Raw genomic sequence first — 12,489 nt, 5'->3', positions numbered from 1 at the left:
ATGCACTCAATGATTCCTCAACTACATTGTAGTGTACCTATTCTATGAGAGACAATAAGATAATGGACTTGCTCAATTCATAAAGCTGAAGCCATTGATCATTAGGCATTGTTGCGGGCTGCTGCCCACTCAATCTCAGTGGTTTAACTTGCAATTTATGCACCAACACTGCCATATTTGACTTTTCCAATAGCCATTGTTCGTACCATCCAACTAGGTGATGTTGAATATATCATTATCAGTGGAAGAACTAGCCATAATGCAAGCTGGAAATAGTGCAAACAATCAAAACAACTCGTTGTATACTACTGTAAACAACCCAAAACCACGAGCAAACCAAGACAAAACGACGAAGTACAAGTGATCAATGATGCTAGCAGCCCACCAAGTACTATCAATAGTACATCAAAATGACATGATTTAGCCCAATAAATACATAACAATTTGCATAAAACAACTTGCTATAATAAATGACAGCAAAATGAGTAAATGAGAGCAAACATTGGGCTAATAGAGATCTAATGACAACAGCGGACTGCCAAGTCCAATCCTCCATTAAGCAGGCATAACAAAGGCACTATGACAGTCAATGAACATGAGCCAAACACACAAATGTGTCAAGAGAGTTCGTCAGTACAACTGATACATCCCCTAAGTAATAAGCAAGATGTATACACCACTGGCAAGACCTGACAAAGGGCAGTGTATGCTCAATGAAGATGGATCAAATTAGCTCACAAACATCCAAGAGTAGACATGGAAGCATCTACTAAGCAAATATCATAGTCAAGGATGTGTAAGAGATCCCAGTCTCAAATCTCAAGTAATAGCTCAAATGCATAACCCACAAGCTTTGGGTAAATCTAAGACCATAAGCATAAAGCTCCCACTGGCACAAAAGTCAATGGCAAATGAGCAACCAAGCTCAAAGATAGCATGTAAATGCATAAGATATCTCATAGCCAAGACTGTACATCATGAGAGCACCAAGAGCATGTAAGTAGTCAAGCATCTGATAGCATCCAAGTGCATCATGTATGAACCCAAATCAATCTCTAACAAGCCAAGAAACATCCGAAAGAGGTTCTAAAGTATCCAAGTACGAGCCCAACTGAAGCTGCAAGTGGCAAAGAAGCTCAAACAATGTAGGTAGCATGCATCACTAACATATGCTTCAAAGCATGTAACGATGGGTCATGCATAGACCATAGGTATAGCCTCTGTCACAAAGCATGCTAGTGTAGACCAATGTCAAGTAAGTGCCAACCGATACGGAGCTCAAATAAGGCTCAAAATACATTCCATAACCATCCAAAACATTTGCCAACCTCCATTTGCATCCAAATAGTCATAATAAGCATCCGGGAAGCACCCAAGACCAATAGCCATAACATAACGTGAGTTAAATAGCTTCAGCCCTGCTCTATTATAATAGTAAATTCATTGTCAAAATGAGCATAAACAGGGCCAAAATCAGCACCAAATCAATGGTATATCATATGCATAGCTTCCCATAACATCCGGGCATGATTCGGGTACCAAATGGCATCAATAGCTAGTACCAAGCAAGCATAAACATCAAATGCTAATGTAGCACTGTTTGGGGCTACCTGTGGACTATTATGATAGTCTTGGACTGAAGTATATCGGACCCAAATGTCAATGCCAAGATCAAGCCTTCAATGCCATGGTTGAAGCATGCTCTATGCCTCAAATGAGATTGTGTAGTGCAAATGACTTGAAGAGGTGCTGGAGATGAAGGCCATGTTTTTGATAGGCTGAGAAAAAGGTGCAACCTATTGAAATCATGTTTTTGATGTTGCTGAGGGAGTTGGGCACTAGTTGATGGTTGGGGAGCTTCTATGGCTCCCAAAGAGGTTTCCCAAAAGAGGCCTCAATAGGTATAGAAGAGAGAGAGCTCAGTTCCAAACCTTCATTGGCTGAGCCATGGCTGCCCTGTTCTTCAAACCATGTGGATTGAAATAAAGAGTGGAATGAGAGCTCCAATACATGTAGATGAATGTCTAGGTCGCCCAAGAAGGCCCAATGCTTGCCCAAGAAGGATGAGACTGAACGGAAGCTCGAAAGGTGTGGCTGGCTGCCAAGAGTGAAGGCATTTGAATGAATGTTGAAGGAGTGCCTGACCACGTTCAAGACCTCGAAGAACCAAGGTCTAATACCAGTTGAAAGGTGAGAAGGACCGAGCAAGAGATCATGGAGGTGAGAGCTATGGCGGATGGAGCAAGAGCAAGAAAGAGAGAGACTCCAAATGTGGGAACTCCAATAGTCACGATGTGTGATCGGCCTTCCCTTTATTCAAATGTCACTGAAAGAATAAAGAATGAAGTGACAATGATGGGCGCTCGCCGCCTGCAGTGTGCAAGTGCAGGTACTATCAGTGTAGTAATACACGAGTGGCAAGGCGGAGGCGCCTTAACCCCCAACACAAATCAGTGTAGTTTTCAACCAAATCCAAGTTAAAGCCAAAGGCTATTTTCAATTTGCTGAAAACCATATAAAATACCTAGCTCCCTTTGAAAGACCATATAAGAATATCCCCCAATAGGACCTTCACACTTCCCTTGGTGTGCTAAGGACTCAATTTGGTTAAGTATCTTCCATGGGCCAATAGAACCTACCCGAATCCCATTGGTACATAGAGTATCAAAAGAAGGAATCAATTGTTGGATTGGACATTTGGGACTTCAATAGAGGGACATGGAGAGACCTAAATGTACTTAGATTCCAATTCTATCTGTCGAGGGAAGAAACCTCACACTTGCACAGCTGAGAGTAAGTTGTTGTGGACCTACCTTATACAAAACCATCCAACTAAACAAAGAAGTTAACCATAGGGGGATTTGCTAGTGCGTTAATGACAAACCTCTTCTACCTATTCAAATCCCCAATCATGCACTCAAGCTGAATAAAATATGGAAGCCTGCTTGGAACTATTATTAGTGATCATATAGCTTTCATATGCTATGGATATGGAGTGACTATATCCAACCAAAGGCATTCTACCTAATATGGCCGATTCTACTAAAAGCTATTTGGACCAATAATATAGAGCTCAAAAAATAGGAATTGGGAACGGATTATGCCCAAAATGTAAAAAAGGAATCGAAACAATTTCTCATCTTTTTTTAACTTGCAATGCTAACACCAATGTTTACTTTTTGTAGGTCTTGAAAGCCCCTTTCCACCTAATAGTTCTAACTTGCAAGGAAATCAAACTAGGGGAAATCTATTGAATTCTTCTAGTTGTTTAGAATTGGATTACAAGTGTCTATCTGTGGCAAATATGGATTAGCAAGAAGAAGGCAACGCTTGAACAGGTCCATATTGATTGTATTCATGGGTTCAACTCTAAATTCTTATTACAGGTGGCAAACATGGGAAAGAAAATCGACTTGGATGTCAACCGCTATGAGAAGAAGATGAAGACCCAAAAGAAGCTGAAGAAGGACAAGAAACTAGTAATAGCAAAAAAAGAAGAATGCGGGTTGGAAATCTGAAAGTTCGTCATACATCAGAAGAGAAGACTCAAGATGGAGATGTGAGAGGCTATGTTTTAACAACTATTGTTCGAGCCCTACCTTGAAGAAGTTCTAAATACTATGAAAGATCATGCTCTACACTTTACAAAGAAATAATAGCCCAAAAGCCCTTTGTAAAAAGCTATAGCTATAGTTATCAACCTTGCATATGGTTTCGCTACAGCCTACTCTCCATTATCTATACCTAAGGTTGGACTACCTACAAAATAAGTCCAAAATTTTGTATATTTCTAATATAATCTCATGTTTCCACAAAAAAAAGAAGCTTATATGTGAACCCTGTTGCCACATGAAGCACACATGTCTTAGGACATGAAGTGTCCTAATTATCAGTAACACTAGTGCAAAGCGTTGGGCTCACCTAGACTTAGAGCACCAAGTTCTTGTTATTAGGAAAGGCATGAGTGGAGAAGCGGCTTGGGCTTTTGTCCATTGGTGTGGTGCCCCCCCCATGTGAACAGTCACCAGACCTTTTAGAATAGGATGAAACTTCTAGAAACCCAAAATAGCCTAAGATCACCTAAGCATTAAATAATTTCAGTGTGATGGCAGCTTCAATCTGAGCCTCGAAAAATTTTAAATTTGTATTGTTATGTTAAAATTTGTGTTGTGTTTGACTGGTTCCATATTGCGTAAAAGGTACGCCGGTTGTGTGTGTGTCTATGTGAAGGCGCTTTAGAAGAGCTGTTGTGGTCTCTCTCTCTCTCTCTCTCTCTCTCTCTGTCGCGTTTGTTTTCGCTTGGGTGGTTTCGTCGTCGACAGGCGGGCAGACAGACGGGGGAATCTCATACACAAAGAAACAGCCAGGTAACCTCTCGCCTTCCCCCTTCTTTCTTCAGCCTCTTATCTTGATGGGGCATGGTCAAATTTGCGCATAGTGTATATTCTCCTCTGCGGCATCATGCGGTTTCTTGAATTTGCAACCATTACCAAGGTTCATTGGCCTCGAAGGGGATCTCAATATCAAGGCTCTCTGGCAGAACTCCCTTTGTGAGTGTTGGTGTGTGAAATCTCATGGGCCTCTGAAACGGCGAATATGGTTCTGCTTCTTAAAGGGTGCATATCCATTGGTGTGAGTCTTCCATGTTGGATCAGTCCGAAGCTTCTGAATGTTTTTTTTTCTCAAATCTGTGACTACAGCGAGAGTGGACGCCTCTACGCTGTGGGGCTTCTATTGACAATGGTCCAAGTGGCAAGGGATCTCGAAGCACTATCCTAGTTGTGCAGTAGGCTCCGCGTAATCATGTTGGTGAATCTGCCCAAGTGGTCGAGCGCACTTATAATCCATTTTGGTTGCACTAGTCTGAGTATCAGTACATGCCGGATGTCCTGTAAGCCTTGGGACTGAGAATGGCATTACTGTCCTTTATGGCTGAGAAGGCATCTCGCTAGGTCTGTATGGTATTGTGATTTGTACTGCCTGACAATCCGTGCAGGCTTCCTTATCTTATTTTGAGGTAGATAGTTTAGGTCTGTGAAAGTCTGCCGGACCTGGGACGGGATGTCTGGCTGGGATCTTGCATTTTCTGTTTTGATTATATTGTTTCTAACTCACAGTGCCACTGCATTACAGGTATTTGCTGCCAGATCTGAGTGTGTGGTGCCGCTGTTGGGCTTGGCAATTCAGGACATCATGACTCATATCCTGTTCTTAAGACCATCTCAGATTAGGAAATAGAATGTTTGAGTATTCTCATCATGGGGTGTTGCTCTCTGGTTCTACAAGTCTGTCAATGAAGGTGGGATGCTACTGCATGAGCACTGGTATTCTTAAGGAAGCTAAGCAAATGCAGCTAAGCAGACTGCTAGTGGTGAGGTCTTACATGCTACTAGGTTGTTGGGCTAGCACTGGTACACAAGTCTGGTCTCTCCAACTGTCCAATTTCGGGGACACTCATGGACTTGCCAATCTCAATAGTGAATTGTGTTGTTCGAAGACCATGGGAATGTCAGTAGTGTAAAGTTTGCACACATAAGATCCTCCTTTTGTTTTGCCTTAATGCATGTGCACGTGGAAACCAAAGGGAGCGTGACCGTGAACGTGCACTGGCAAGGAATGCAAAGCAAGGCCAGCAGAAGAAAGATGATTTAACTCCAGAACAAAGGAGAGAGAGGTGCAGTAGTTGTCTAAACACTTGAGGATCTTGTTTTGGGACTACTCAGGATGTCAGCCAGAAGCATTAACTATGTTTCTTTGAATATTTGTGCTTGCAGGGATGCTAAAGCTCTACAAGAAAAAGCTGCCAAGAAGGCTGCTCAAGCTGCAGGTGGTGGAGATGCCAACAAGTCGGGCACAAAAAAGTGATTGAAACTAAAGCATGCATTAGTTTGAGGGATGATCCTTGACGATATCTGTGGGCTGGCCTAATCTAGTAATAACGCTAACAAGCTGTACAAAATAGTTGGAATGGCTAGCTGATTTCAGAAAAGTTGGTTGGCTGTGTTGTCCAGGGAACTTACGTGTTGTCCTTAACTGCTCTGGCTGGCCAAGGATTCCCTCTTCAAGTGTTCGCTTGTTCTTGCATGTTTGTGGTCGATGTATCTGACTAACATTTGTTTATTGTTGTGCTGGTTTTATTTAGTTTGACATCCTAAGAACCATAGGTTTTTAAAAGCTGTCTTAATTTTTGAAGTGGCTATGAAGGTAAAAGCTTTTTCCCAAATTTGCAACAGATTCCCTCTTCAATTGTTCGCTTGTTCTTGCATATGTGTCATGGATGTATCTGATCAACTTTTGTTTATTGTTGTGCTGCTTTTATTTAGTTTGACATCCTTAGAACAATATGTATTTAAAAACTGCCTTATTTTTGAAGCGGCTATGATGCTATAAGGTTTTTCCTATATTCATGACCCTTAAAATTGTGAAGTACTTTTCTACTAGACAAGGTCCACAATCTCAAGCTTGTCGAAATGAATGCTTGTCGCGTAGCTCGTGGAGGTGAAATATTCTGAACCCAATAAAAATACTGCTTTTGAAAACACTCCGCTATCATATAAGTTAAGAGCAATCAGAGTTTGACACTGATATATGAAACTAATCTCTTCAACAACGAAATTTTGGTGACTAGGCTTTACACAGTCTAATGGTTTTTGATCTAAATTGTGTCTTATGAGGTTGAATCTACTAAAGGGAAGTTTGTGATGCACAGGTAGTTATGACGACCAAACCAAAAAGAGAACCCTGAGTAACTATGAATGTTGGGAACATTAGCTATGATGACCAAACCAGAGAGAATCCTAAGTAGTAATGATTACGGGGAATTTTGTGGTTGTAAATTTCTGTTCTTTTGCTCAGCATTAGGATAATAGTGCTATGACTTTTCTCATTATAAGCACATGTTTTGTTCACTCGAGCATTACAATAATAACATTATGATATTGAGAAAGGCATTTTCCTGGTGAAATGCAATTGTTAGTAGTACCTTTGTTGTAGCATTAGTATAGCAGTGCTATGATTTTAAGAAAGACCAATTGCCTAGCAACTAGCAATATGATAGCAGTTGGTTGATTTAGGATATATGATTATGTTGCATGCCAAAAACTTTTATTTTGCTCAAATAACGTCAACACACATGCATGCCTTGGACACTTAATAAATGGAATTGTGACTTGCCTAGCATAATGGTATTTTTGTTATGGAAGGTGTAGTGTGTATATCTACCTGCATGTGGTCTATGAAAGAGTTGATAGCATAGGAGGTTCTTATTTTTTCAGCAGTCATGGTCAATCAAAGAATTGATAGCATAGGAGGTTCTTACTTAGTTAGGAGTTTATGTTTTGGCTTTTTGGAAGGTGTAACAATTGCCTTGATGTCTTTGACATGGACTTTGGTGAAATGCATTCTCCATGAAGTTGTGGAGTATTGATGACTACACAACGAAGCTCTAGAGGCATCAGCAATGTGCAAAAAGTCAAACAAAATGATGGGAAACCAACACTTATGGACTTGGTGAAATGAATTCTCTATGAAGAAAGAAGGTACCAATTTTTAGACTGTGAAGCTCTAGAGGCATCAACCATGTGGTAGAAGCTAGACCAAATGATGGCATATGAATGATAGGAACCAACACTTAAAGCAAACAAACAATATTGTTAGAAATAGCAATGGAGGGGAGGATGGATGAATCATTAGACTAGTCGAGCTTATCGAAAAAAGATGAAAGTCACATTTTTGTAGTGTTGTAAAACTAGCAATGAAGTGTGGTAATAGTTATTGGAGTGTTTATGCAATAAGTTGGCATGAGCTCATTGGCTACGTAGCTGCCTTGTGATGTGCAGCCTTGCTTTATCATTATTGTGTGCACATTAGGGTGCATTGCAATCTATGTGTTGCTATAGAATCCTTCTTTGCATTTGGTGTTCACAAAAAGAGTATTGCCATGCCTTTATATTGGGCATTGGGCTAGTGTGAAAGTAAGGGATACCACTCCCCACTAATGATAAGAGTGAGAAATAACTTAAAAAGTTTTCTAAATTGGAGAAAACTAGAAATAAGTATGGAATAATGCTTTGTTGTGTGGTTCTACCATTGCAATAGCATGCATTTATGAGCAATTCTATCAAATTGTAATGGGAAAATTTGTGAGGGGAAAGATATATTGTAGTATATTATGCGAAAATCTAGTTGCCCCTCTCAAATTGCTAGGAGCAATGATGATAGAAAGCTTTTTTGTGTATCAATTGCCTTATTGATGTAGGGAATTGAACAAATTATACTAGTTTCTTAATTGTAGTAGGCCACTTTTGTTCCATTTGTTGAGTGTTGTGTGTATTAGAGTTTGCAAACTTTTTTCTTTTCGGCAGTTGTTATACTAGGCGCTCCGCGCCTAGACTCGCCTTCGCGCCGGGGCGGGCGCGATATTTGCAGGGGGCGGGTGTTGGACGCGTGGCACCCGCCCCCGCGTTCTCTTTTTTTTTGTGGGGGGAGGTGGGGGCTGCCACATGGCACCCGCCCCCCACCTCTCCTTAACTAATAGTATAGATTAGTAGAAGTATATATTTATTCTTGTTAGTTGCATTATTGAAATAGAATATATATTATGCCTAGTTGGCTACATAACTTCCTCTACTCATTGCTTTGGGATGCTTGTGTAAGATTCTTTGGTGGGCAATTTACTTTAATGGGAAAGTGTAGGAAATATTTGAAAGTCTTTGTGAAGGTAGATGTTAGACAAACTAATAATAGCCATGGAATGTTTCTTTGCAACTTTTTGCGATGCTTGCACTTTTTTGTACCATTAAGATAGATTGCTTAAGAATGGCCCAATGAGCTTGCTTTGCACTAGCAACAAGGCAAGATGGTTTGTTAAGACAAAGGGCTCTAAGCAAATTTTTGTTGTGTAATTTGGTGATGTAAGAAGGCAAGTCTCTTACTTCTTTATGATACCAAAGTAGACAACAAACCCATGATGGTGAAGGGCAACTCATGTTGATAGTGTTAAAATTCAAGTAAGGAAATAAACTCAAAGTGGATGGTGAATATCAAGTTAAGAAGTTGAGAAAATAACAAGTGAAGTACAATAGGAAGCGCAAAAGGAAATTGAAGAAAGAAAGGAGGCATGCCAACAAGTATAATAGCATATTAGCTCAAGGAGCTTGATTACCAAGATATGTCAAACACTATACTTTCAATAGTTAATAAAGCTCTATTAGAAAATAAGATTGCATTCCTCCTTGAGGGATGGCATGAAGGAACATACAAGTAAGTTTTGTTGATGAAGAGTGCTTAGAATGCTTAGAGTCATATCGACTAGAGAACAAACTAAGGCTAATAGTATTATAAAAAGGGTTCATACGGATGGTTTCATGGAAGGGCATCAAGTAATCAAGTAAGGAAATAATTAAGTGAATTTGAACTTTGGAAATATGGAGAATAAAGTTGAAGTATTGAAGCATAATGTTTAAAGGCAAGCAAACTATGGATCATAGATAGACTTACACCAATAAGACTCAATGCATGACTAGGCGAAATTGCTAAGAGAAAGGCAATGAAAAAAGAGGCAAATGGGCAATCCATTCAAGTGGCAAAGTCATCATAAAGAGTTTGAAAAGTCGAAGTACTAAGTTGCTTATGGGGCAAATGGGTGATTGATCAAAGTGGCAAGTGATCATTGAAGTATTGAGTTGCTTTTGAGTCATGATGTATTAAGTAGCTTTGATAGTTTTAGTAGTTGGTTTTCTTTTTGGTGCTCTAATGATGCCTTGCTATGGGTTTCTCTTTGTGCCAATGGCTCCTCAAAGTGGATTGTAGCTAATAACTTTGATTTGTGTTTGTCTTACACTAATTTAATGTATCTCAAAGGATGTTAATAGAACATTTCTTTCCTCTCTCTCTCTCTCTCTCTCTCTCTATATATATATATATATATATATATATATATATATATATATATATATATATATATATATATAAAAGAAGAAAAGTTATTTCAAACCTATGATGCATATCATGCTTGCAAATCCTCAATGTGTCATGCAACATAGTAAGGGTTCTTAGCGCGCAACATCGCCTTATTGTTGGCCACCCTTGAGGTCCTAAATATCTTGGATATCGACTTCATCAAGGCACCTTGATGAGAATGTCTTCTTTTTCAAGCCCATTCCCACAAGCACAATAGCATGCCATGCCATGCCTTGCCCACCACACCATGAATGGCAAACTTGCTCTTGAGAGATATCCCTCTCCAATTGGGTAGCATTGCTAGTCTATAGTACCTCCTCGAATATGATGACCAATTTTGAAACATCGCCTTATTGTTGGCCACCCTTGAGGTCCTAAATATCTTGGATATCGACTTCATCAAGGCACCTTGATGAGAATGTCTTCTTTTTCAAGCCCATCCCCACAAATACAATAGCATGCCATGCCATGCCTTGCCCACCACACCATGAATGGCAAACTCGCTCTTGAGAGACATCCCTCTCCAATTGGGTAGCATTGCTAGTCTATAGTACCTCCTCGAATATGATGACCAATTTAGAGAGAGAGAGAGAGAGAGAGAGAGCAAAAGTGTGTGGCTCAATTACTTAAGTTGAACAATGGTGACAAAATGGCATCGAACTACATCCACATGATAATTTAGCATAGGATTAAAAAAAGGGTAATTTGAACTTAGGTCAACAAGTTGATAAAATAAGTGGTTTGCCACTAGGGTAGCCACTTGATCGAGAGAGAGAGAGAGAGAGAGAGAGAGAGAGAGAGAGAGGAGCGCTACAACCTCCACCTCAAATGGGAACTCAAGGTTTGCAAGGTTTAGGCAAGAGCCCTAGAATCTAAGGGGATCGAGGATTATGGTTTTTCCAAAGTAGGTAGCAAAGGCTTCTAGGCACTCTACAACCTCCACCTCAAATGGGAACTCAAGGTTTAGGCAAGGGCCCTAGAATCTAAGGGGATCAAGGATTATGGTTTTTCCAAAGTAGGTAGCAAAGGCTTCTAGGCGCTGTACAAACACACTCTCTCATGTCCAACTCCAAGGGTAATTGTTAAATCATAATAAGACAAAGGAGTTAAGATGAAATATCCTATTAAGCTTACATGTTCTAAAGTTTGTGTAGTTTCAAAAGTCTTAGACAAGTATCTACATCATAATTGAGGAAGAAAGAATCAAATGATGTATCCTATTATATTTGCCCTTAAAAGATACATCTCCTTCACGAATTTCCTTGCTAGAAAGCATCCAAAAACTCTAAGGCTGCTTAAATATGAACAAGCTTACATAGGCAGAGAGAGAAGTTGCCAATGGGGCAGCCTTTGCCAAATTGCCCTGCATAGCTCGCCTGCCCGAGAACGCATCTATCCGAATACTTATGGGCATTTATAACCCTTTGCTAGTGCCGTCCGCCTGGTCCGTTTCACCACCTCGGAAGACATCGATGCCCTCGCAAGGTCTGCCCTCTCCACCTCCTGAAGAATGTGGAGGATAGTGATGTGCATTAATGTGGAGACTGCCACCCACTGAAATTTTGAGCACATCACTCTTCCCGCCCTTGCAGACCCCCAGGTCTACTTGAGGCAAGGCAATTCGATGCTCGGTGGAGATTGATCAGCATTGCTTCGGCCATTGCAACGTCATGGGGGTCTTGGGTTTAATTCTTGGATCTTAGGATTCACCAAATTCGAATTCGGGTTTTATTATTTCAGCTTTTTTTTTAGATAACTTCAAATTTTTCTCACAAAGGACAAAATGGAGCGCAAGTTATTTATCCTGATCCATCTACAGGATCTAGAGTTGAAGATTTGGCCGCAGTATTTGTGGGAGAAAAGCAACAAGCTCTGTAGGAGCTTTACCAAGCTTAATAGGGGGGCTTCACTAATCTCTGCTCTGTAGGAGCCTCACCAGCACAGAGAAAGGTTTGGCTTCAACAGCTTTTGCAGGAGTATCGGTTTAGAGTCGAACTTTTTGACGTAATACATCAAGTTGGCTGTCTGCTAATTTCTGCCGTAGAAAAATATGGAAACAAGGCCACGACAGGAATATCCGAAACACTTTTAACGACCGTGGAGGAAGCGGGTTGTCGAGTGGTTGGCAGTGGCACGAAGAGGATGGTCAACAACCCGCCTTATCGCGATGTATTGGAGGTCGTGCCAATGCCATGTTGAGCAGGTCATGCCATTCATTATATATATTGAATTGACTCACAAACAGAAGCTGATATCGCATGTCGAGCACTTTCTTTTCTCCTTTTGACACTCTCGTCCTTGTCAACGCTATGACTGCCTCGTCTATTCTTGGTGATATATATCTAACTTCTAAGGGTGACCTCCCCAGAGTACCCACTTTTGTTGCCAATACGGTGTAAACATTTGCTGTCTTGCTCGTTGAAAACCCCCCTATTTCTCTGTATTAACCACTTTCGTTGCGGATATGCTGCAACCTCTACCTCTACCTCCCCCGCCCCCCCCCCCCCCCCCCACCCCCAATTGCAAGGT

The 12,489-nt window shown here is 40.7% G+C and overlaps 1 protein-coding gene across 2 annotated transcripts; it reads left to right on the top strand.

Moving 5' to 3' along the window:
• The first annotated feature begins 4,205 nt into the window (after positions 1 to 4,205).
• LOC148029682 (uncharacterized) lies at positions 4,206 to 6,174 on the top strand. 2 transcript variants are annotated; one of them, XM_087685964.1, is made up of 5 exons: positions 4,208 to 4,367; positions 4,701 to 4,952; positions 5,134 to 5,200; positions 5,572 to 5,674; positions 5,775 to 6,174. In XM_087685964.1, the coding sequence occupies exons 3-5, from the start codon at positions 5,194 to 5,196 to the stop codon at positions 5,863 to 5,865; spliced, it is 201 nt and encodes a 66-aa protein (XP_087542090.1). In that variant the 5' UTR covers positions 4,208 to 4,367; positions 4,701 to 4,952; positions 5,134 to 5,193; the 3' UTR covers positions 5,866 to 6,174. The 2 variants fall into 2 exon arrangements, with proteins under 2 accessions (XP_087542089.1, XP_087542090.1); XM_087685963.1 differs by lacking the exon at positions 4,701 to 4,952 and having other exon boundaries at positions 4,206 to 4,367.
• The last annotated feature ends 6,315 nt before the right edge of the window (positions 6,175 to 12,489 follow it).

Source organism: Lygodium microphyllum, chromosome 10 (assembly GCF_053477565.2).
Source record: "Lygodium microphyllum isolate KBCC chromosome 10, Lygodium_microphyllum_v1.1.10, whole genome shotgun sequence".
NCBI lineage: Eukaryota > Viridiplantae > Streptophyta > Polypodiopsida > Schizaeales > Lygodiaceae > Lygodium > Lygodium microphyllum.
The sequence above is the reverse complement of the archived record's forward strand: the minus strand, read 5'-3'. Positions and strand labels throughout refer to the sequence as shown.

Bases quoted from the DNA above. Each gene is read 5' to 3' on its own strand.
- LOC148029682 (XM_087685963.1), top strand. The intron at 5,675-5,774 runs GTGCAGTAGTTG...TTGTGCTTGCAG, and splicing joins CCAGAACAAAGGAGAGAGAG to GGATGCTAAAGCTCTACAAG.